At 52.9% G+C, this 22,472-nt stretch overlaps 2 protein-coding genes across 9 annotated transcripts; one reads left to right on the forward strand and one right to left on the reverse strand.

Moving 5' to 3' along the window:
* Positions 1-1,227: 1,227 nt before the first annotated feature.
* On the reverse strand, positions 1,228-14,647 carry SUGP2 (SURP and G-patch domain containing 2). 4 transcript variants are annotated; one of them, XM_063161223.1, is made up of 11 exons: positions 14,409-14,647; positions 11,859-13,445; positions 10,651-10,768; positions 9,167-9,603; positions 8,612-9,088; positions 7,871-7,982; positions 6,461-6,960; positions 5,124-5,188; positions 4,364-4,500; positions 2,778-2,898; positions 1,228-2,255 (listed from the first exon to the last, which is right to left on the reverse strand). In XM_063161223.1, the coding sequence occupies exons 1-10, from the start codon at positions 14,512-14,514 to the stop codon at positions 2,778-2,780; spliced, it is 3,660 nt and encodes a 1,219-aa protein (XP_063017293.1). In that variant the 5' UTR covers positions 14,515-14,647; the 3' UTR covers positions 1,228-2,255. The 4 variants fall into 4 exon arrangements, 3 of the variants coding, with proteins under 3 accessions (XP_063017293.1, XP_063017291.1, XP_063017292.1); XM_063161221.1 differs by having other exon boundaries at positions 8,612-9,603; XM_063161222.1 differs by lacking the exon at positions 1,228-2,255 and having other exon boundaries at positions 2,742-2,898; positions 8,612-9,603.
* A 237-nt stretch (positions 14,648-14,884) lies between these two features.
* ARMC6 (armadillo repeat containing 6) lies at positions 14,885-22,368 on the forward strand. 5 transcript variants are annotated; one of them, XM_063161225.1, is made up of 8 exons: positions 14,885-14,973; positions 15,755-15,911; positions 16,338-16,420; positions 17,257-17,839; positions 18,376-18,521; positions 19,284-19,415; positions 20,141-20,278; positions 21,190-22,368. In XM_063161225.1, exons 2-8 carry the CDS (start codon positions 15,791-15,793, stop codon positions 21,400-21,402), a joined length of 1,416 nt encoding a protein of 471 aa, XP_063017295.1. In that variant the 5' UTR covers positions 14,885-14,973; positions 15,755-15,790; the 3' UTR covers positions 21,403-22,368. The 5 variants fall into 5 exon arrangements, with proteins under 5 accessions (XP_063017295.1, XP_063017297.1, XP_063017299.1 ...); XM_063161227.1 differs by having other exon boundaries at positions 14,893-14,973; positions 15,752-15,911; XM_063161229.1 differs by lacking the exon at positions 14,885-14,973 and adding an exon at positions 15,166-15,249.
* Positions 22,369-22,472: the final 104 nt, after the last annotated feature.

Consider the following 22,472-nt stretch of genomic DNA (forward strand, 5'->3'; position numbering starts at 1 on the left):
ATCCGTTAATATTGAACACACAAATGTGTCCACACCGAATTTATGTTAATGGCGCTGCTAATGAGGGCATTTATATTTTTCATCAATAATTACTCCCAAGACCAGCAGTTTTACATGAAAGATTTGGAATTTCAGAGGCAAATATTTGCGATTTTGGAGCCAGTATTTGCAATTCCAGAGCCAACGCTTGGAATTTCACGGCCGACATTTCTAATTCCAGGGCCAACGTTCGGGATTCCAGAGCCCATATTCGGAATTTCGGAGCCAACATTCGGAATTTCAGGGGCAATATTCGGAATTTCGGAGCCAACATTCGGCATTTCAGGGGCAATATTCGGAATTTCAGGGGCAATATTTGGGATTCCAGAGCCAGTATCTGGAATTTCAGAGCCCACCTTTGGCATTTGTGGCAGCAGCAGGAGGCGCAGCCGCTCCTCCCCCAGTTCCAGCCCAGCCCAGGCAATTAGCCCGGCTTAATTGGGGCAGGTCATTAATGAGAGCTCTGAGCAAGGGGGGGGGGAGGGGGGGGGGCAGGAGGGTCTGCCCTACTTGGGGGGGGGACAGGGACAGACAGAGGGACAGACAGAGGGACAGACAGAGGGACAGAGGGGACATGGATGGGGAAAGGGACAGAGGGGACAGGAAAGGGACAGGGAGAAAGGGGACAGGGGACAGACAGAGGGACAGAGAGAGGGACAAGGGACAGGAGAGGGACAGACAGAGGGACAGGGACAGAGGGGACAGGGATGGGGACAGGAAAGGGATGGGACAGGGGCTGCAGCAGGGACAGAGGGGACAGGGACAGACAGAGGGACAGGAAAGGGACACGGGGAAAGGGGACAGGGATGGGGACAGGAAAGGCACAGGGACACCAGACAGGGACACGGCTGGAGCCACCTGGGATGGCAGAAAGTGTCCCCATGGTGTCCCCAAAGTGTCCCCAAAGTGTCCCCATGGTGTCCCCAAGGATGTCCCCAAAGTGTCCCCATGGTGTCCCCAAGGATGTCCCCAAATGGGCTTTGAGGTCCCTCCCAGCCCAACCCCTCCCTGACCACCCCTCCAAATCTCAAACCCCAAAATCCCAAAATCCCAAAATCCCAAAACCCCAAAATCCCAATCCCCAAATCCCAACACCAGAACCCCAAACCCCGAAATTCCAAACCCCAAAATCCCAAACCTCAAAATCCCAACAACCAGAATCCCAAACACCAAAATCCCAACACCGAATTTCCAACACCAGAATTTTATTGGCACAGAGAACTCCAACAGTCCCAGCCCCAAACGGAACAAAAACCCCAAAACTGGTCACCAAAAAACCCCAAAATTGGATTTTATTTCAGAAAAACCCCAGGTGGTTTCAGCATATTCTGATTTTTTGGGTGTTCTATTCTGATTTTCCGGGTGTTTTACTCTGATTTTCAGGTGTTTTATTCTGATTTTTCCAGGTGTTTTATTCTGATTTTCAGGTATTTTATTGCTCAAACCCACCTTGGGTTGTGCTTGGCCACTCAGCTCTGAGATATGCAGGATTCAAAATTCAAATTAATTTCAAATTTTGTTTTAATTAGGGTAGGGAGAAGCCAAAAGGAGAATATTTGGATTTTTGAGGATTTATTTGGGTAAAATAAAAGCTGGAAGTAGAGTGGGAGGTCAAGAGGAAAAAACCAAAAAGTCGTACGTTGATTTTTGGGAAATAATTCCAGTTTTTGGTGAGGAATCCCAGCCCAAAAATGGATTTTGACCCCAAAATCCTGCTCTGCACCCAGAGGAATTCCGAATTCCAGCAAAACCAAATTAATTAAATTAAAATAAAAACGCATATCTCCTCCAAAGGGCCAAAGCCACAACAAAAATCCAAATTCAACGTCACAGGCAGCAGGAATTGTCCAGCCCCACATTTACTGGGTTGAACGTTTCTACCAAAGCGTCACTGACACCAAAATGGGGGGAAATCCTCGTTTTCCATCTCTTGGGATGGAAAGGAGGGAACCTGGGGTGGAATTCCAGGGGAAAATCTGAAATTTGGGGCGGAAAATCCAGAATTTGGGGCGGAAAAATCCAGAATTTGGGGCGGAATTCCAGGGAAGATCCAGAATTCGGGGCGGAAAATGTGAAATTTGGGATGGAAAATCCAGAATCTGGGGTGTGAAATGTGAATTTTGGGTGGATCCCGGGCAAATCGGAGCAAACGCAGCAGAGACAGCGCGGGAGGGAGGGGAGGGGGCCCGGGGGTCTTCATGGAAGAGAGCCTGGAGCTGGAATGAGAGAAACAGAGAGAAAAACGGGGGAAAAAAGAGAGAAAAAGGGGGAAAAAAGAGGGGGGAAAGAGGGGGAAACAAAGAAAAGTAAAGAGAAAAAAAAGGAGGGGGAAAAGAGAGAAAGAGAGGGAAATAAAGGAAAAAAAAAGAGGGAAAAAAGGAGGGGAAAGAGAAAAAAAAAAGAGAGGGAAAAAGGGTAAAAATAGAGGAAACAGAGGGAGAAACAGAAAATAAAAAGAGAGAGAAAGAGAAGAAAAAAGGAGGGAAAAAAGGGGGAAAAGAGAGAAAAAGAGAAAAAAGAGATTCTCAGAAACCCGAAAAACTCCCAACAAATGAAGATTTTGGGGTCTCTCAGCACCTCCAGAATGTCAAAAATCAGAAAAACCTCCAGAAATTAAAGTTTTGGGCTCACTCAGCGCCCCCAGGGCAACCAGACCCCACCAAAACTCCCCCAGAACTGCAGGAAAAGGGAGAATTTGGGTGTAAAAGTGAATTTTTTTGGATGAGTTTGGCACTCACCTATTTGTTTGCCCTTTTCTGTCTGTACATCTGGATCATCCTCTGGCGGAAAATGTCAAAAGCATCTTCTTGGTTTTCCTCCCCTGCCACTCCCAAACCCTCCCCAGCTGAGGTTGCACCCCTGGGGAAGAAAATGTCACAATTAGAACCAAAAAATCCGATTTCTTTCAATCCATTTTGCACCACTTGGTGCCTGGTGCAGCCAATTATTTAGAATTATTTTGAATTATTTTAATGTTTTCCCCTCAATTCCCATTAGAAGGTGAATTCCCAGTTGAAAAATGGGATTTTGTGGGGAAAAAAATCAGGTGGGAGAGGGAATTGTGGAATAAGTTTTAAGTTTAGGTTTGGTTTTCTGTGGAAATATCTTGATTTTGGGATTTGAGGAGGGATCAGGCAAAGAATTCTGGATAAAGGGGAATTTTATGGGAATTCAGGGAATTTCCCATATTAAACCTCTATTTTCCCCCATTAAAAACTCTTAATTCCCTCATTAAAATAATGAATTTCCCCTATTAAAACCCCTTATTTCCTCTATTAAAAACCCCTTATTTTCCCCTATGAAAACCTCTATTTCCCCTATTAAAAGCTCTAAATTTCCCACACTAAAACTCTTATTTTCCCCCCATTAAAATCCCCTATTTCCCCATTAAACCCCCCTATTTTCCTCCATAAATCCCCCTATTTATCCCCCTATTTTCCCCCTTACAACCCCCTATTTTTCCCCTATAAATGCCCCTATTTTTCCCCATTAAAGCCCCCATAAATCCCCTATAAATCCCCCTATTTTCCCCCATTAAAACCCCTATTTTCCCCTATAAATCCCCCTATTTTCCCCCATTAAAACTCCTATTTTTCCCCCATAAACACACCTATTTTCCCCCATTACAACCCCTTATTTTCCCCTATAAATGCTCCTATTTTTCCCCTATTTTCCCCCATTAAAACCCCTATTTTCCCCCTATAAATGCCCCTATTTTCCCCCATTACAACCCCTATTTCCCCCCTATAAATGCCCCTATTTTCCACCATTCAAACCCCTATTTTCCCCCAGTCAAACCCCTATTTTCCCCCATTAAAACCCCTATTTTTCCACCATTCACACCCCCATTTTCCTCCATAAATGCCCCTATTTTCCCCCATTAAACCCCGCATTTTAACCCTTATTTTCCCCCTATAAATGCCCCTATTTTCCCCCATTAAAACCCCCATTTTAACCCCTATTTTCCACCATTCAAACCCCTATTTTCCCCCATTACAACCCCTATTTCCCCCCTATAAATGCCCCTATTTTCCACCATTCAAACTCCTATTTTTCCCCCATTCAAACCTTTATTTTCCCCCTATAAATGCCCCCATTTTCCCCCTATAAATGCCCCTATTTTCCCCCATTCAAACCCCTATTTTCCCCCATTCAAACCCCTATTTTTCCACCATTCAAACCCCTATTTTCCCCCTATAAATGCCCCCATTTTCCCCCTATAAATGCCCCTATTTTCCCCCATTCAAACCCCTGTTTTCCCCCATTCAAACCCCTATTTTCCCCCCATAAATCCCCATTTTCCCCCCCATTTCTCTGCCCTTACAGGTGCAGGGGCTCGCGGATGCCGCGGCCGCGCGTGCCCAGCCCGTGCCCCTCCTGCCAGCCCATCCTCTGCAGCATCTGGAACCCCACGTTCCTGGGGCTCAGCCTCTTCTGGGGCACCTCCAGCGCCCTGGGCTTCTGCAAAAATACGGGGGAAAATGGGGAAAAAATGGGAAAAAAAAATAACATTTATTAGGGTGAAAAAATATAAAATTTATCAGGGTGAAATTCCCATCCGCACCGGCGTAAATTGAATTTTTTTAAAGGAAATTCCTTATTTTAAATGAGATTTTAAAGGAATTCTCGTTCATTTAAAGGAATTTTAAAAGGATTTTTTAAAAGGAATTTTCTTCTTTTAAACGAGATTTTTAAAGGAATTTTCTTATTGTTTAAGGAATTTTTGAAGGAACTTTTAAGTTTCTGGGGCTCAGCCTCTTCTGGGGAAAATGAGGGAAAATGGGAAAAAATTTTAAAAATAAAGGAATTTATTAGGGTGGGACAGGGGCTGGTAAAATGTGTGAAATTCCCATCCAGACCAGTGTAAATTGAATTTTTTTAAAGGAATTGTTAAAGGAATTTTTAAAGGAATTTTCCTTAATTCAAAGGAATTTTTAAAGGAATTTCCTCACAGTAATTTCCTTCTTTAAAAGGAATTTAAAAATAAAATTTTAAAAATTATTTTCCTTCTTTCCACATTGTTTTTTTCCCAAACCATTTCTCATTTCTGGCGGGATTTGGTGGCAGAAATGTGAATTTTTTACCTTTTTTTTCTTTGTGACAGGGCAGCCCCGGGGTCTGTCATAAGCAATCCTGACAGGTTCATGCACTGCAAGGCAAAAAACCCACAAAGTTCAGCTGGAAATCCAAATTATTTTAGTAAAAAAATTCAATTTTTTTCCTCTAAACCACAGCTAAAAATCCTCGAAAAATTCCATATCAAGCCTGGACCTAAAACAGAAGCAATAAGAAAAATTAGAGCAATAAAAAAGATCAGAATTAATGAAAAAAATCAATATAGTCTCAATTAAATAGAAATATATTGGCCCATAACAAATTATTTCTTCAGCTTCTCCTTTTAAAGTGAATTTTGTGCTCATTTTTGTATCAAAAAATACAATTTTTTAAGTGACAAAATACCTGAAAAATCAGGATTTTTGCCCAAATTATTTTCTGAAATGTTTCGGTGCCCACTGACCTTTGGGCTGTTCTATTCTTTGCCACTTTAATGAAGATTTAAAGTGAATTTTGTGCTCATCTTTGTACCGAAAAATACAATTTTTTAAGTGACAAAACACCTAAAAAAATCAGATTTTTTACCCAAATCCTCATTTATGCCAGTATAGCATTTAACCCTTTCAGTGCCCACCGACCTATGAGCTCAGATCCTTTTGGGGACCGGGATCACCCCAACCTTCAGGGACTGGGAGCTGAGTTTCGTATCGGAGAAATGCCATTTTTCAAGTGACAAAATACCTCCAAAATCAGAATTTTTTGCCCAAATCCTCCTCTCTTTTACTATAAAATTTAACCCTTTGAGTGCCCACTGACCTTTGGGCTCCTGGATGAGGCAGATCCGCTTGGGGGCCGGGATCAGGCCCACCCTCAGCGACTTGGAGCTGACCCGCTTGCATTAAATAATCCCATTTTTAAAGCAGCAAAACACCTAAAGAACGGGGATTTATGCCCAAATTCCCTTTTTCTCCATATAGAACTCCACCCTTTCACTGCCAACCCACCTTTGGGCTCCTGGATGAGGCAGATCCGTTTGGGGGCCGGGATCAGGCCCACCCTCAGCGACTCGCTGCTGAACTTTGCGCTAAAGAAGTGCCATTTTTAACACAACAACACCTAAAGAATGGGGATTTTTGCCCAAATTCCATACAGGATTTAACCCTTTGAGTGCTAACCCACCTTTGGGCTCTCGGATGAGGCAGATCTGTTTGGGGGGCCGGGATCAGGCCCACCCTCAGCGACTTGGAGCTGAGTTTCATATTGGATAAATGCCACATTTTAGAGGAACAACACCTAAAGAACGGGTATTTTTGCCCAAATCCCCTTTTTTTCCATACAGAATTTAACCCTTTCAGTGCCGACCCACCTTTGGGCTCCTGGACGAGGCAGATCCTTTTTGGGGCCGGGATCAGGCCCACCCTCAGCGACTTGGAGCTGACGCGTTTGCGGGGGAAGCGCGCGCCGGGGCCCGGGCCGGGGGGTGCCTGTGTCGACAGAGTTGGGACAGCGCCGTCAGAGCGGCCGCAGGGCTGCACGTCACCTCCTGATACCTCCTCTCCTGCCACGGACACCACTTCTTCCTCTAGCTCTGTCACCCTTCTACCTGCTGCCACGGCCTCCTCATCATCCTCATCCTCCTCATCAGCTTGGGAGGGTTCAAACTCTGCTTCTTCCTCTTCTTCTTCTTCCTCCTCTTCTTCTTCCTCTTCCTCCTCCTCTTCCTCGTCGTCCTCCTCGGTGTCCGGGGCTGTCCCTGCAGCTCGGGCAGCCTCGGCAGCCTCGGGGCTGAAGGTGATGGAGGGACACAGCTCCAGCACTTTCATGCGGTAGAATTTGAAGGCGGGGCTGGTTTGGTCCTGCAGGAACCTGGGGGGAGGAATGGGAGGTGAGGAGTGAAAATGAGGGGGGAAAAAAGGGAAAAATGAGGGGGGAAAATGCAGGGGGGATAAGGGGAAAAATGGGAAAAATGCAGGGGGGAAAAAGGGGAAATATGAGGGGGAAAAGGGGAAAAATGCAGGGGGGATAAGGGGAAAAATGAGGGGGGGAAAAATGCAGGGGAAAAAAATGAGGGGTGATAAGGGAAAAAGTTCAGGGAAACAACGTCAAAAATGCAGGGGAATATAAGGTAAAAAATGGTCAAAGTCCAGGGGAAAATAAAGTCAAAAATCCAGGAGTAATAAGGTGAAAAATCCAGGGGTAATAAGGTCAAAAGTCCAGGGGAAAATAAGGTCAAAAATCCAGGGAAATGTGGTCAAAGTTCAGGGGGAAATATGGTCAAAAATCCATGGAAACAATATCAAAAATCCAGGGGAGACAAGGTCAAAAATGCAGGGGAAATAAGGTCAAAAATCCACGGAAACAATATCAAAAATCCAGGAAGATAAGGCAAAAAACCCAGGGAAGATAAGGTCAAGAATGCAGGGGAAACAAGGTCAAAGAGACAGAGAAATAAGGTGAAAAATCCAGAGGATACAAGGTCAAAAAGCCAGGGGATAGAAGGTCAAAAATCCAAGGAAATGAAGGTCAAATGAATCCATTGGAATCATCTTGAGAACTCCCAGTTTCAGGGTTCAGGCTGGTGATTAGGCTCAAAAATAAACCAAGCTGATGATCAGAAATCAATATACTTATGCACAAATGTTTTTTTTTCCCTGAGACATTTCAGATATTCACCATCAATGGAGGTGCTGGGGCGTTGCCCCCAATTCCTGTGTTCCCAGACCCCCAAGGGCAGGGCTGTGGGCAGGGACGGGAGGGAGGAGGAGCTGGGACTCACCAGAGCTCGGGGTTGTCTGCACTGTTGTCAATGCTGAACTGCTCAATCTCCGGCCCTACCTGAGCCACAAACCTGGCCAGCTTCTCCGCAGTCTCCATGGTTTTGGCATCCACTGCAAGGAGCAAAGGGTTCTGGTGAAACGGGGCAGCAAAGCTGAGGGCTCCAAAATTCAACGGGGTTTGGGGCTTCCAGCAGGAATTTGTGTGTGGATTGCAGCTTGGGTTTTTTTCCTGGACACGGTTTGAAATTCCCAATCTCACCCCAGTATGTTTTCCCTGCTGTAATTCAAAATTCCCAATGTAACCTGTTGGTTTTCCTGCTATAATTTAACATCCCAGCTCTAACCCTATGTCAGTTTTTTCCCTGCTATAATTTAAATTCTCCATCTAACCCCATGTTAGTTTTCCCTGGACACAATTTAATATTCCCAAAATTTTTGGTTTTGTTTTTGTTTTGGTTTTCCCCTGCTATAATTAAAAATTCCCAATCCAACCCCACATTAGTTACTTCTTTCCCTGCTACAATTTCAATTCCCAGTCTAACCCCTGCTTGTTTTCCTGGACACAATTTAATATTCCCAAAATTCCTGTTTGTTTTCCCCTGCTATAACTGAAATTCCCAATCCAACCCCCGTTTGCTTTTCCTGGATATAATTTAACATTCCCAACCCAACCCCATGTCAGGTAATTTTTTTCCCTGCCATAATTAAAACCCCAAACCCAGCCCCAAGGCCCCACTCACCATCAGCAAACTGTGATGCCAGTGCTGGGGGGAGCTCGGGATCTGCTGCCAAACCCTCAGGATCTGCTCTTCCCTCTGCTGCCACGGGCACCTGGGAGCTGCTGCTGGCACCTTGTGGGGCACAGGTGGCACCGGGGCCAGGCTGGGCCAGGCCAGCCTCTGCACCTGGAATGTTTTGGTGTGGGTGCTCCAGCCCCGTGCCAGCTGGGAGGGTTTGCTCTGGGTGTTTGAGCCCCGTGCCAGCTGCAAGGTTCTGCTCTGGCTGTTTCACTCCTGTGCCAGCTGCAAGGTTTTGGTGTGGCTGCTCCAGCCCTGTGCCAGGTGACACATTTTGGTCAGGGTGTTTCGTTCCTGTGCCAGCTGACAAATTCTGGTTTGGCTGCTCCAGCCTTGTGCCAGGTGACAGGTTTTGCTCTGGCTGCTTCACTCCTGTGCCAGCTGCAAGGTTTTGGTCTGGCTGTTCCAGCCCTGTGCCAGCTGGAACATTTCTGTCTGGCTGTTCCAGCCCTGTGCCACCTGACACATTCTGCTCTGCCTGTTTCACTCCTGTGCCACCTGACACATTTTGCTCTGGCTGTTTCACTCCTGTGCCAGCTGACAGATTTTGGTCTGGGTGTTTCACTCCTGCGCCCACTGGAACATTTTTGTCTGGGTGTTTCACTCCCCTGCCAGCTGGAACATTTCTGCCTGAACATTTCACTCCCGTGCCAGCTGACAGGTGTTGCTCAGGGTGCTTCGCTCCTGTGCCCGCCGACAGCAGGGTCTGGGTGCCAGCGCTCGCCCTCCTCACCTTCCTGCCACGGGCAGGGACAAGCCCAGGTGGTTTTTTCCTCTTGAAAAGTCTCCTTTTGATGCTGGCCACCCTCCTGGCATAGAGCATGGCCCTCAGGGCCTCGGGGGCTGCTGCCTCCCCTGCCAGGCTGCTCCTCTGCACCTCCGACAGCCTCAGCCGGTAGTACTTGTACTCCAGGCTGTCCTCCTCGGACAGGAACCTGAGAAACACACAAAAAATGGAGAAATCAGCTCAAAATATCAATATTTACAGCCTCAGCCGGTAGTACTTGCACTCCAGGCTGTCCTCCTCGGACAGGAACCTGAGAAACACACAAAAATTGGAGAAATCAGCTCAAAATATCAATATTTTACTGTAGTACTTGTACTCCAGGCTGTCCTCCTCGGACAGGAACCTGAGAAACACACAAAACATGGAGAAATCAGCTCAAAATATCAATATTTACAGCCTCAGCCTGTAGTACTTGTAATCCAGGTTGTCCTCCTCAGACAGGAACCTGAGAAACACACAAAAAATGGAGAAATCAGCTCAAAATCTCCATTTTTTACTGTGGTATTTGTACTCCACACTGTCTTTGTCACACAGGAACCTGAGAAATACAGAAAAAACAGAAATCAGCTGGAAATCTCCATTTTTACAGCCTCAACCTGTAAGAATTGTACTCCTCATCACCCAGGAACCTGAGAAACACAGAAATAGGAAAATTCAGCTCAAAATCTCCATTTTTGAAGCAAAACCCCCTCAGCATTCCAGTTTATTTGTTTGTTCCAGGTGCTCAGCGTGAGGCTGAGCAGGTTTTTCTGGGATCGAGGGAATAAATAATTGACAGGAGTTCATCAGCTCACACACCTGGAGGAGCCTCAGCTCCCCCTTTTCCAAATTCCAGTTTTCCCTGCAATTCCAAACCCTGGCACCTCGCTGGGTGTCTCCATCACTTGCTCCTAAAAGCAAAGGAATTTGCTCCTAAAATGCAAATTCCTTTGAACACCCTGAATTTGGATCACAAAGAGCCATTATTGACACATCAAAAGCAACAACACAAACACCAGGAGCATTTCCAGGGATAATTAACAGCAGGAAAATATTTCCCCCCTAAAAAAAATGTAAAAAAAAAAATTTAAAAACCCCTAAAAATTTTAAAAAACCTAAAAAAATACCCAACAGGCTTTGATCATTCCCACGGAGTGAAGGGCTGAAGTTTTAATGAATTTAACCCGAATTTGCCAGCCAGCTCCCACACACCCACCAGTATTCAGGAGAGTTTTTCTGGGCATTCCTGTCCTTGGCAGACAAAGTTCCTGCCACGATGCTGCTCACCAGCTGCTCAATGGTGTCCAGAACCCTCCTGTCAGCTCGCTGGGGGGCTGTGGGGAGAAAGAAATCCCATCAAAAATCCCCCAAATAAATAAATAAATATATAATAAATATATCTATAAATCGCAAAAAAAAAAAAAAAAAAAAAGTAAAACTTTATTATTTATTAAAAACACCCTGGTTTAAAAAACACGTCCACAGCCATCCCAGGCGAGTGGAATCATCCTTAAAAAGGCAATTTCTTACTGCAGCAAAAGGAGTTTTGGTGGAAAATCAGTTTATTGGAATGCTGCTCTGAGGGCTGGGTGAGAAATTTTCAACCATTTGGTGCCAGTGCTGCAAAACCTCCCTGAGAAGGGATCTGAGGCTCAAGGAAAAAACAGGTTTTTAGGGAAAAAATAGGTTTTTAGGGAAAAAAGGATGAATTAGGAATGTTTTAGGCAGGAGGAAACACTGGCCCAGCTCAGCGATGGGATTTGAACACCTCCAAGGGAATGCACGTGGATCTGATTAAAGTGGTGATGGTGACATCCCCAGATTTGCATACATGCAAATATTTACTCTTCAGTTAAGGCAGTTAGAGGTTGGTCCTGGCTTCCCTGCCTTGAGGTGGTGAAATTGGGGTGAAAATCTTGGATTTAAGAGAGAAGGAGAAGAAAGGACACAATTTCACCACAGAAACTCCCACAGACTCCCTGACTGGGATTCACCTGGAATTCCAGCCCTGAGTGGGGACTCCCCTGGGATTCCCGAGTCAGGAACTCCCTCCCTGACTGGAATTCACCTGGAATTCACCTGTTATTCCCTCCTGGAGTGGGACTGACCCAGAATTCCCTCCCTGCCCCAGTCCTGAGTGGGATTTACCTGGAATTCCCTCCCTGCCCCAGTCCTGACTGGGATTCACCTGGAATTCACCTGTTATTCCCTCCCTGAGTGGGATTGATCCGGAATTCCCTTCCTGCCCCAGTCCTGACTGGGATTCACCTGGAATTCACCTGTTATTCCCTCCCTGAGTGGGATTCACCTGGAGTTCACCTGTTATTCCCTCCCTGAGCGGGATTCCCGAGTCAGGAATTCCCTCCCTGAGCACAGCACAGGAAAGAGGCCCCTCCTGCTGCAGGGCACCTCCCTGCCCGTTACCTCTGGCCTCGGGGGAGGCTGCTCTGAGCCGCTCCCCGGCTCCTGCCCCTGCCTTTCTCATCTGGATGGGGTAGCCGCTCTTGTCCAGCCAGGCCTTCAGGTGCTCGATGTACTCCCTGCCAAAGAGCGTGGAGTCGTCGAAGTTGGGGAAGGCTGTGGGCGCCGGGGCCATCTCCTGCAGCCCCACGGCCTCCAGGATCTTCTCCTGCCTGAAGCCGGAGGCCAGGGCGAAGGTCTGGCCCAGCAGGGCCAGGGATTTCCTGCACAGGGACACGGTGGTCTCGAAGGCGCCGGCCATCTCGCGGGGGCTGCCGAAGCCGCTGGTTTTGAGGCTCAGCTCGTAGGCGTTGCAGGCCATCAGCAGAGGGGTCACCCCCTTGAGGAGGCGGTCCTGCAGCCTCATGATGTACTTGTCGAAGGGCTTGATGATCTCAAAGAAGCAGTTCTTGGTTTTCACGGCGCCCTTGTCCAGCAGCATGTTCAGGAACTCGTTGTCCACCTTGGGCGTTTTCAGGGCGGCGTGCTGCAGGCTCTTGATGGTGAAGAAGCAGTAATCCCTGTGCTCGGGCCTCAGGGAGCACTTGAAGGAGGCCAGCATCTTGGCACAGGTCTCGGTCTCCAGCTCGAAGAGGGCCCCGAAGAGCCGCGAGAACTCGGCGTCGCTGCGGACGGCGTGGAACCCGGCCCACCTGATGATCTCCATGCCGAAGGTGGAGAAGATGTCCGACTTGTCCACCAGGTCGAGGTTGAGGTTCCTGAAGACGTGGGCGGGCTTTGGCAGCCTCAGGACGGCTCTCTGGGGCGCCACGGGGTGCGGGGGCAGCTTGGGGTGCTGCTGGAGGGGCCCCGGCCTCTGCTCACCCGCTTCCAGAGGCTGCTCCAGAGCTTTGGGATCCAGGCCCGGCTGCGCCTTCTTCACACTCCACTTCTTGAGGGGGCTTTTGAGGTCTCCTTTGAACACCTTGGCCTTCAGCACGCCCCTGCTGAGGCGTTTCCCCCTGAGCCCTCTCGCCCTGCCCGTGCCTCCCCTGCGCGCCCGGAACTCGCCGTCCTCGGCCTCGTACTCCTGATCCTCCACGCTGCCGTACTCCTCCTCCTCCATCAGCCCGGGGGACCTGAAATCCCCCAGGAGCTCTGGGGAGCCGAACCCCGCCGCGCGCTGCCCGCCAGGCTCCCAGCAATCCGGGGAGGGGCCGTAATCCCGGTACTCCTGCTGCCCGTACTCGCGGCCGCGGGGAGCGGGGTGCTGCCCAAACTCCCTGCTGGGGGCGGCCGCACGGCCAAATTTCCTGTAATCCTGGCCAAACTCCCGCTCGCGGGGCGCGGGGCGGGAGAAGCGTCCGTGGAAATAATTCTCCTTGCGGGGCAGGGGGCTGGCGGCGCGGTAGGAAGGGCCGGGGTAGCTCTGCCCGGGGTAATCCTCCCCGGGGTAGCTGTCCCCTGGATACTCCTCCTCAGGGTAGCTCTCCCCGGGGTAATCCTCGCCGGGCTCCTGGCTCCAGTCCTGGTGCTGGCAGTCGGCCGGAGGGAAGCGCCCGTCGTGCTGGAAGCTCTCGTGGTAGCGGGGCCGGGGCAGCCGGGAGGGAGCTGGGCAGGGGAATCAAACCAGAGGGTGAAAAGAGTCAAAATGGGGAGATTTCTGTGGGAAATCCACGTCAGCACATTCCCATCCCCATACTCCAATCCCTAAGTTCAAGAGCTCAAGTTCTCCTCCAAACCAAATTTTTCCTTCTCATCTTGGTCTTCTACTTGAGACACAAAACCCACCAGAACTCCGAACTTTCAGCTTTCCCAGAATTTATAAATTGTCAAAGACCTCCAAGCTTTGGCCAATCCCCACCTCGCCACCCAGCCCAGAATTCCCATTCCACAGCTGGACAGGAACTCGGATTTTCTGCAAACTCAACCACAATTCTCTCGTTACCGCAGGAAATTCTCACTACCCAAGACCCTTGTTCCCCAATCCCAGAGGTTCAATTCAGAAAGTAAAGAATACTTGGAAAAAAAAATAGAAGTGTTTAATATGAATGATTTCTTCAGGGCTCATGCAACTCTAAAAATGGCCAGACTTCATTTTAAAGCTCTCCTGTGAATGTCCATCCCTGGGAATGCAATCCAAGTGTCTTGCTGGACATTTTACATCCCAAATCTCGGGACCACCATTTGCGTTATGTTCATGAGGTCAATGCCCTGCTTTGAGCTTTTTTTCCCCAAAAACAGCACCAAGCACAAAGACCCAAAGGCTTCCAGGGCACTCCTGCATTTATTTAACTTCTAATCCATGACCAGAATTCCATCCTGCAGCCCTGGAGACCCGCCTGGACCCGGACCCGCTCTGCCATGCTGAAGACAATTCCTTTGTCTCAATTCCCATTTTTTATCCCCGTTCCGGTGCCAGTCCTTGCCCAGCTGTTCTGCTGCCTCTTCCATTAAAACGGATGTGGAAAAACAGCGGCGCCAGGCCAATAAATAAATAAATAAATTAATTAATTAATTAATCAATAAATGGCAGGCGCTGCCGGGCTGCTCCCGCCATCCCGGCTCTCCTACCTGGGAAACGATGGCCGGGATCCCCCGCGGCACCGCTCCGGTACCGCTTCACCTTGTCCTGCACCACGGCCTCGAACGAGTCGCGGGTGATCCTCCGAGAGGCCATCTTCCCCTCACGGTACCGGGCACGGCCTGCCGCGGGCCCGGGCTCCCGGCGCGGCCTGAGGGGAGGCGCAGCCTGAGGGTAGCCGCACGCTTCCCCGCCGCCCCCCGCGCAGCGCCGGGAGGAGCAACCGGAGCCAGAGCCCGAGCCCGAGCCCGGCCCGCCCTCACCGAGGCGGCCCCGCCGCCGCCGCCGCCGCCTCCCGCCACACCGGGGACTCCCGCTGGCCACGCCCCCTCCCCGGTAGACACGCCCCTCCCGCCGCTCCCGGAGACACCGGGTGGTCACGCCCCCTTCTAGGCCACGCCCCCGCACCGGTATAACCACGCCTTTCTTCCGCACGGGCCACGCCTCCTCACGCGTTAACCACGCCCCCGCGTCCCGCCCCCTCCCGCCGCGCCTGCGCTGCGCGGAGCCGTGCGGGCGGGCGCGGGGCGGTACTAACGGTGCGGGACGCTGCCGGTAAGCGGGACGGGAGCGAGGGGAGCGGCCCGCGGTCTCCCGCTCTGAGGGACCCGCCGCTGCCCTGCGGGCGCGCCTGGGCACGCTGCGCCTACTGCGCGTGCGTGGGAGTGGCGCGCGTGCGCGTTGCCGCCCTCCGCGTTCTTTTTCGCTCGGCGTGAGGGCGAACGGTGCGAATTGGGGCCGCGGCGCACGCGCAGAGGGCACGTACGGCGGCCGAGCGGGGCCGTCCCGCCCTCGCCTTTTGTGCGGCGGGGGCGGCTGGCGGGAGCCCAGGTGGGTCGTGAGGGGCAGCGGGGCCGCGGATGCGCCCGGAGCTCCCCCGGCACCGCCGCCTCCCTTCGAGGCTCTCTCCGCGTCTCTGGGAGGTGCGGGGCCCGCTGAGGTGTGTGGGATGCTCCGGGGCCCGGGGGAAGCGGGGCAGGGCGGGCTGAGGGCCGGGGCCGTGAGCGGGCGCGGCGCCCTCAGTGCTGCCGCGAGAGCCCCATCACGGTGGCAGCTCTGAAACCCCACGGAAATCCTGAAATGCCTCCTTATCCCTCTTCTCTGCCGTCCGTTTCCCATTAACTAAAACAGCGGCCGTGCCTTTGAGCAGCGGGTATCTTTGATTCAGAGTTCTGAGCCTTTGTCTGCGGGCGGAACCGGCCCCTTGCTCGGGCTCTGCCGGGCGTTGTAAGGGTTTTATACCAGAACGAGGAACCGGCCCCTTGCTCCGGCTCTGCTGAAAGGCTTTAGGCATTGACAAGGTTTTACACCAAACGAGCCGTGCCTCTGTCAGCAGCAGGACACCGAGGCGGACCCAGCCCGTGCCGGCACCATGGGCTCTAAGCAGATCGCCCAGGAGACGTTCGATGAGGCGGTGCAGGAGAACATCACCGAGTTCGAGATGGAGCCCGAGGAGGCTGTGAGAGAAGCCGTGCTGCAGTTCGAGGCCCAAGGTACCGTGCACTCTGCGGGCTGGGCTCTTTTACACATCCTCAGGGTTTAAAGGAGTCCCGCAGGCAGAGGTGGGTCGTGCAGCATTGGAAAGGAGCCTCTGTGAAATGGAACAGAGACACCATTAATGCTGACCTGCTTTTGTGGGTTAATTATGACTGCAAAACTGCTTAGAGGGAAGCTGGAGGGCAAAATTTGGTCAGTGAAATTAAATTCCTTCTTTTTGCCCCCCTCAACTGACATCTAGCTTTGTTCCAGGCAGAATCTGGCCTTACAGTCAGAATTGAACATTTCAGCATCTTCACAAGTTCATCTTTGTTCTCTGTGGTTACCTTGGCAGCTTTTCACTAGAACTGGAACTGATACTGTTTATTTGACTCCAATTGTCCTGGAACCAGTATTAAACTTGGTTTTATTTCCCCTTTTAGGTGTGGACCTGAGCAATATTGTGAAGGCTGTGCGACCTCCTGCCTCTGAGAACGGGCAAAGGCAAAAGCACCAAATCCTGCTGGTAGGAGCGCAGATTGCTGCTCTCTCTCTCTCAGGGTTATATAATAATAATAATAATAATATAAATACTAGGCCAACTTCTGCCTCTGTCCCATTTCTCTGGGAGCTCTTCAGGCAGTTAATCCTATTTATTCTGCAAATATAAAACATTCCAGGAGCCCCTTGCCCTTTGCAGGGAGGGCTCTGTGTAGGTGAGCTGGGGTCAGGCTCTGCTCCCGGGGCAGGACAGGAGGGAACAGCCTCAGGGTGTGCCAGGGGAGGCTCAGGTGGGACATCTGGAGGGATTTCCTCGTGGGGAGGGTGCTCAGGGCTGCCCAGGGGGGTTTGGGGTCCCCGTCCCTGGAGGTGTCCCATGGGTGACAGGAGGTGGCTCTGGGCTGGGGACACGGTGGGGATCAGCCTCACTTAGCCCAGGCTGCTCCAAGCTCTGTCCAGCCTGTCTGTGGACACTTGCAGAGCTGGGGTGAGCTGGTTAGACCCAGCTCAGCTGGTTCTGGTGCCCAGTGGAGCTGTGGCAGTGGTGGCACAGGGGCCCCAGTCCCTGCAGGGGTTGTGTGCACGAATCCCGATCACCTTAAACCACCACTCCCATTACTCCAAACTGATTTCCAGCCCCAGAACCCCCACGCTGCCGTTCCTCCTGAGCCCTTCAGGTGCAGCACTAACCCTTGCTGTGTCCCCCAGACCCTGGGCACAGGGAGCCCCTGTCCCGGCAGGGGTTGTGTGCACAAATCCCCCTCACCATAAACCACCAGACCGATTTCCAGCCCCAGAGCCCCCAGCCCGCTCCTCCCCCTGCGCGCTCAGGTGCAGCACTAACCCTCGGTGTGTCCCCAGACCCTGGAGAGCCTGGCCGGGGCCGTGGCAGAGCAGGACGTGGCCCAGCTGCCGCAGCAGCTGGCGGCGCTGGCGGCGCAGTGCAAGGAGCAGCTGGCCTTCCGCTGCCTGGCCGGCCGCCACGGCGCCTACGCCGCGGTGCTGTCGGCCTGCCGGCTGGCCGCAGGGCACAGGGAGCTGCTGCTGCAGGGCCTGGCCGCGCTGGCCGCCCTGCTGGACGGGCAGCCGGACCTGCTGGACGCGGCGGGGCGGGAGCTGCTGCTGCAGAGCCTGCGGGAGCGGCGCGGCGACGCCGAGGTGACGCTGGCCGGGATCCGCTGCGTGCGCCACGCCTGCCTCAAGCACGAGCACAACCGGCAGGCCTTCGTGCGGGGCGGCGTGCTGCCCGCGCTCACCGGGGCCATCACCGGGGCCCTCGCCCGGCACGGCGGCGCCGCCGAGCTCGTCAGGACCGCCGCCTCGGCCCTCAGGGTCATGACCTTCGACGATGACATCCGAGTGCCCTTCGGGCACGCCCATGACCACGCCAAGATGATCGTGCTGGAGAACGACGGGCTGAGAGTCCTCATCGAGGCTGCTAAAGGTGAAAGGGACCTGGGGATGCTGATCCTCATGGGGAGCACCTGGGGTTTCTTCTCACTGTCTCAGGAATCACTTGTGGTTTCTTCTCAGGAATCACTCGTGATTTCTTCTCCCATTGTCTCAGGAATCCCTTATGATTTCTCTTCTCCCATTCTCTGATTTCTTCTCTCATTGTCATAACTTGAAGCTCCCTCAAGGAGGTGATTAAAGAATTTGTCACTCAACTGGGGTTTAGTTCTATCCCTGAAATGTGCCCTGAGAGAGCCAGAAGGTGCCACTGTGGTGCTGCTGATAGCCTGTGGGGCAGTCAGATGATCAAAACAGTTTTTCAGTGTATTTACGAAGTGTTTTACAGGCTTAGGGCCCTCTTGTCTCTGCTCACTGCCTCTGGTCCAGAGAGGACATTGTGAACAAAGTGAGCAGGTGTCATCTCCCCTGCTTTAATACATAGAACAAAATGCAGTGTTCCCTGTGTAATTAACCAAAGTAAACCCCGTTAATTGTGCAGTAATGGCTCCATCCCTCTTTCCTCCGCAGCCTTCAGGGATAACTCTGCGGTTCTCAGCGAGCTCTGCGCCACCCTCTCCCGCCTCTCCGTCAGGAACGAGTTCTGCCAGGAGATCGTGGACCTGGGGGGCCTGAACTTCATGGTGACTCTGCTGGCTGACTGCATGGAGCACGCTGTGAGCAGCGGGGAGGCGCTGGGCTGGGCTGGGCTGGGCTGGGGGCATCTCATCCTCAGCAAGGGGGCTCATGGCAATGGGTGAGCCTCGCCCTGTGGTGCTTTCTGGGTTCCCTGGATGCAGGAGGAATGAAGGAATCTGACTCCATGTTCTGAGAAGGCTAGCTTATTATTTCATGATGCTAGAATATGTTATATTAAAGAATGCTGTACTAAAGAATAGAGAAGGGATGCAGACAGAAGGCTACAAAGAATGAGAATGAAAACTCGTGACTCCTTCCAGAGTCTGACACAGCCTGACCTTGATTGGTCATTAAGTTAAAACAATTTACATGAAACCAATCAAACAGTCTCCAAACTACATTCCAAAGCAGCAAAACACGGGAGAAGCAATGAGATAATTATTGTTTTCCTTTTTCTCTGAGGCCTCTCAGCTTCCCAGGAGAGAAATCCTGGCAAAGGGATTTTTCCAGAAAATATGACAGGGACACTGAATTGTTTTGGTTTTCCACCAAAAAGAGACTTTAAACAAAGCATTTGCATGCTCAGGTCCCAGAGGTTGGTGTCTGGTTTTTCCAGCCTCGTTGATGCTCTGGCAGAGGTTTCCAAGGTCCCTTGTGCAGCAGGGCAGTGACTGCGGGCAGAGTTTTGGTAGCTGATAATTACCACAGGCATTTTCATGGAACGGGGATGCTGCTGTGCTTTGCTCTCTGAGCTGCCCAGCTCTCTGTGCTGCTCTCTGAGCTGCTGTTCCCCCGGGCAGGACGTGGTGAAGCAGGTGCTCAGCGCCATCCGCGCCTTGGCCGGCAATGACGACGTCAAGGACGCCATCGTGGACGCCGGGGCCACCGAGCTCATCGTGCTGGCCATCAGCCACCACCTGGGCAACCCTCAGGTACCCCTGGGCACCCTCAGGTAACCCCTGGGCACCCTCAGGTACCCCTGGGCACCCTCAGTTAACCCTGGGCAACCTCAGGTACCCCCTGGGCACCCTCAGGTACCCCCTGGGCCACCCTCAGGTACCCCCTGGGCCACCCTCAGGTAACCACTGGCCACCCTCAGGTACCCCCTGGGCACCCTCAGGTACCCCCTGGGCCACCCTCAGGTAACCCCTGGCCACCCTCAGGTACCCCCTGGGCACCCTCAGGTAACCCCTGGCCACCCTCAGGTACCCCCTGGGCACCCTCAGGTACCCCCTGGGCACCCTCAGGTGCCCCCCAGAGCCCTGGGAGCCCCTCTGGGTGGGGATGGAGCTCAGCTGGAGCTGCAGGATGTGTGTGTGCAGCTGAGCAGTGCATAGACCTTGACATTGGCCATCGAATCCAATATTTGTGTGAATTTAGGGGTTTTCCACCTTGTAGTGTTTATTTTTCTTGTTCCTCAGTGAGATGGGTGGTGGGGATGGTGGTTGGTGTGCAAACACACAGTTATCAAGGTTGGAAATATCTCTAAGATCACAATCCCAACCCTCCCCCTGCTTTACGTGCCAGAGCAGCGGGAGAAGCTTCAAAACAATGCAAACCCCTCCAAAAGTGCCCTGCCAGGAAAGGAAGGCGGCTCTCCCTGGCTGCAGGGCAGGGGGCGGGCAGTGGGCTGACCCAGTGCTCCCTGTGGTTGCAGATCTGCGAGCAGGGCTGCGCTGCCCTGTGCATGCTAGCCCTGCGCAAGCCCGAGAACTGCAGCGTCATCATGGAGGGCGGCGGGGCCCTGGCTGCCCTGCAGGCCATGAAGGCTCACCCGCGGGAGGTGGCTGTGCAGGTGGGTCCCTCACAGCCCTGCCTGGGGCGGGCAGGGCCGTCCTCTGGGCCCTGGGCGTCCTCAGGAGTCCTCTGAGCCCTGGGCCTCCATCAGAATTCCTCTGAGCCCTGGGCATCCTCAGGAGTCCTCTGGGCCCTGGGCGTCCTCAGGAGTCCTCTGAGCCCTGGGCGTCCTCAGGAGTCCTCTGAGCCCTGGGCCTCCATCAGAATTCCTCTGAGCCCTGGGCGTCCTCAGGAATCCTCTGAGCCCTGGGCCTCCATCAGAATTCCTCTGAGCCCTGGGCGTCCTCAGGAGTCCTCTGAGCCCTGGGCCTCCATCAGAATTCCTCTGAGCCCTGGGCGTCCTCAGGAATCCTCTGAGCCCTGGATTCCTCAGGAATCTTCTGAGCCCTGGGCTTCCATCAGAATTCCTCTGAGCCCTGGGCCTCCATCAGAATTCCTCTGGGCCCTGGGCGTCCTCAGGAGTCCTCTGGGCCCTGGGCGTCCTCAGGAGTCCTCTGAGCCCTGGGCCTCCATCAGAATTCCTCTGAGCCCTGGGCGTCCTCAGGAGTCCTCTGAGCCCTGGGCTTCCCTACAGACCCCAGTGACCCCTGGGCTTCCCTGTAACACCCACTGACCCCACGGCTCCCTGTAGCCCCTGGTGACCCCGTGTCTGTGTGTCCGTCCCCAGAAGCAGGCGTGCATGCTGATCCGGAACCTGGTGTCGCGCAGCCGAGAGCCGTGACCCCCATTGTTCCCTGCAGCCCCCAGTGACCCTGTCTGTCTGTCTGTCTGTGTGTCTGTGTGTCCGTCCCCAGAAGCAGGCGTGCATGCTGATCCGGAACCTGGTGTCGCGCAGCCGGGAGCTGTGACCCCCATTGTTCCCTGCAGCCCCCAGTGACCCTGTCTGTGTGTCTGTGTGTCCGTCCCCAGAAGCAGGCGTGCATGCTGATCCGGAACCTGGTGTCGCGCAGCCGGGAGCTGTGCGGGCCCATCCTGGCGCTGGGGGCCGAGGTGCTGATCGCCGAGGCGCGCGCCGCCCACCGCGACTGCGACGACGTGGCCAGGGCCGCGCTCAGGGACCTGGGCTGCCAGGTGGAGCTGCGGGAGCTCTGGACGGGCCAGAGGGGCGGCCTGGCTCAGTGAGGGCTCCTGGCAGCAGCAGCAGGGAGGGTGCAGAGCGCCCGAGCCCCCGGGCCTGGCGGAGGCGGCCTTGGATGGATCTGCCTTGGATGGGTCTGCCGTGGATGGATCTGCCCTGCCCGTGGATGGTCCTGCGCGACGGAGCAAACCCAGCCCGGGGAGGCTGCAGGGAACTTGGACCTGGGGAGCTGCAGCTGAAACGGCTTCTGCATTCCCAGCCTGCAAACCAGCTCTGTGTAGTGGCCATTGCCTGGATCATCTCATGGCTGAGGATGGTCTGCTCCCCCAGGCAGGACGGGGCTGTTGTCACTGCTCTGGTGCCCCGGTGACAGCAGGGCTGGCTCTGTCCTGCCCGGTTTGCTGCTGGTTCCATTTGTGCCCTGCTCAGGGGCTGCGTCAGGAGGAGCCCCAGCATTTGTGGATGTGCTCTCTCTGTCCCGTTGCCCTGTTCTTTTACTGCTGACCCTACTCTTGTGTCGCTGCTTTGTTTGGGATTTTTCCGCCAGCGTAACGTTTTAAACAAAAACAAAAAAACAACAAAAAAAAACAAAAAATAAGAAAAGAAAAAAAAAGGCAAAGTAAGGATTTGGGATGACATCCAAAGGAACTGTTGGCATCCAGGAGGAAAGTTCACGTTCTCCCTCAGTGAGAGGAGCAGGGCAGAGACTGGCAGTGGGGTGGAGATTCCAGAGTGTGACCAAGCAGGCGCTGGTGCCACTGGCAATCCCATCCCGGGCTTTGTCACCCCTTGGCACTGCCCGGGACCCAGGAATGTTTCATTGCAGTGAGCAATGAACCCCACAGACTGAGGCAGAGCTGGGGGTCTGTGGGCCAGAAAGGCTCTGAGGCCTCAGCTCAAGGCTCTGCTGCTGAGCCTTCCTCCTGTGCCCTGCCAGTTTTGTGAGTGGATGTTTTTAGTGTGATACTCTCTGTAAAAATGGTGACCTTATAAAGCACACAAACCTTGCAGGGCTGCGTGGCTCTTTTTGTGAGCCTGGCTGGACGGGCCCCAGAGGGGCAAGAGCTGGGGAGAAAGTGCAGAATGACCTTGAGGGGAATGAATCTTTGGGGGG

The sequence above is a fragment of the Melospiza melodia genome, chromosome 7 (genome assembly GCF_035770615.1).
Source record: "Melospiza melodia melodia isolate bMelMel2 chromosome 7, bMelMel2.pri, whole genome shotgun sequence".
Classification (NCBI taxonomy): Eukaryota; Metazoa; Chordata; class Aves; order Passeriformes; family Passerellidae; genus Melospiza; species Melospiza melodia.

Coding starts and splice junctions, on each gene's coding strand:
- SUGP2 (XM_063161221.1), bottom strand. CDS start 14,514: ATGGCCTCTCGGAGGATCACCCGCGACTCGTTCGAGGCCGTGGTGCAG. Junction 7,983..8,611: donor GGCATCACAGTTTGCTGATG/GTGAGTGGGGCC, acceptor TGCTCCTTGCAG/TGGATGCCAAAACCATGGAG. Junction 4,501..5,123: donor CTGTCACAAAGAAAAAAAAG/GTAAAAAATTCA, acceptor GTATTTTTGCAG/AAGCCCAGGGCGCTGGAGGT.
- ARMC6 (XM_063161225.1), top strand. CDS start 15,791: ATGGGCTCTAAGCAGATCGCCCAGGAGACGTTCGATGAGGCGGTGCAG. Junction 19,416..20,140: donor ACCACCTGGGCAACCCTCAG/GTACCCCTGGGC, acceptor CTGTGGTTGCAG/ATCTGCGAGCAGGGCTGCGC. Junction 20,279..21,189: donor CGCGGGAGGTGGCTGTGCAG/GTGGGTCCCTCA, acceptor GTCCGTCCCCAG/AAGCAGGCGTGCATGCTGAT.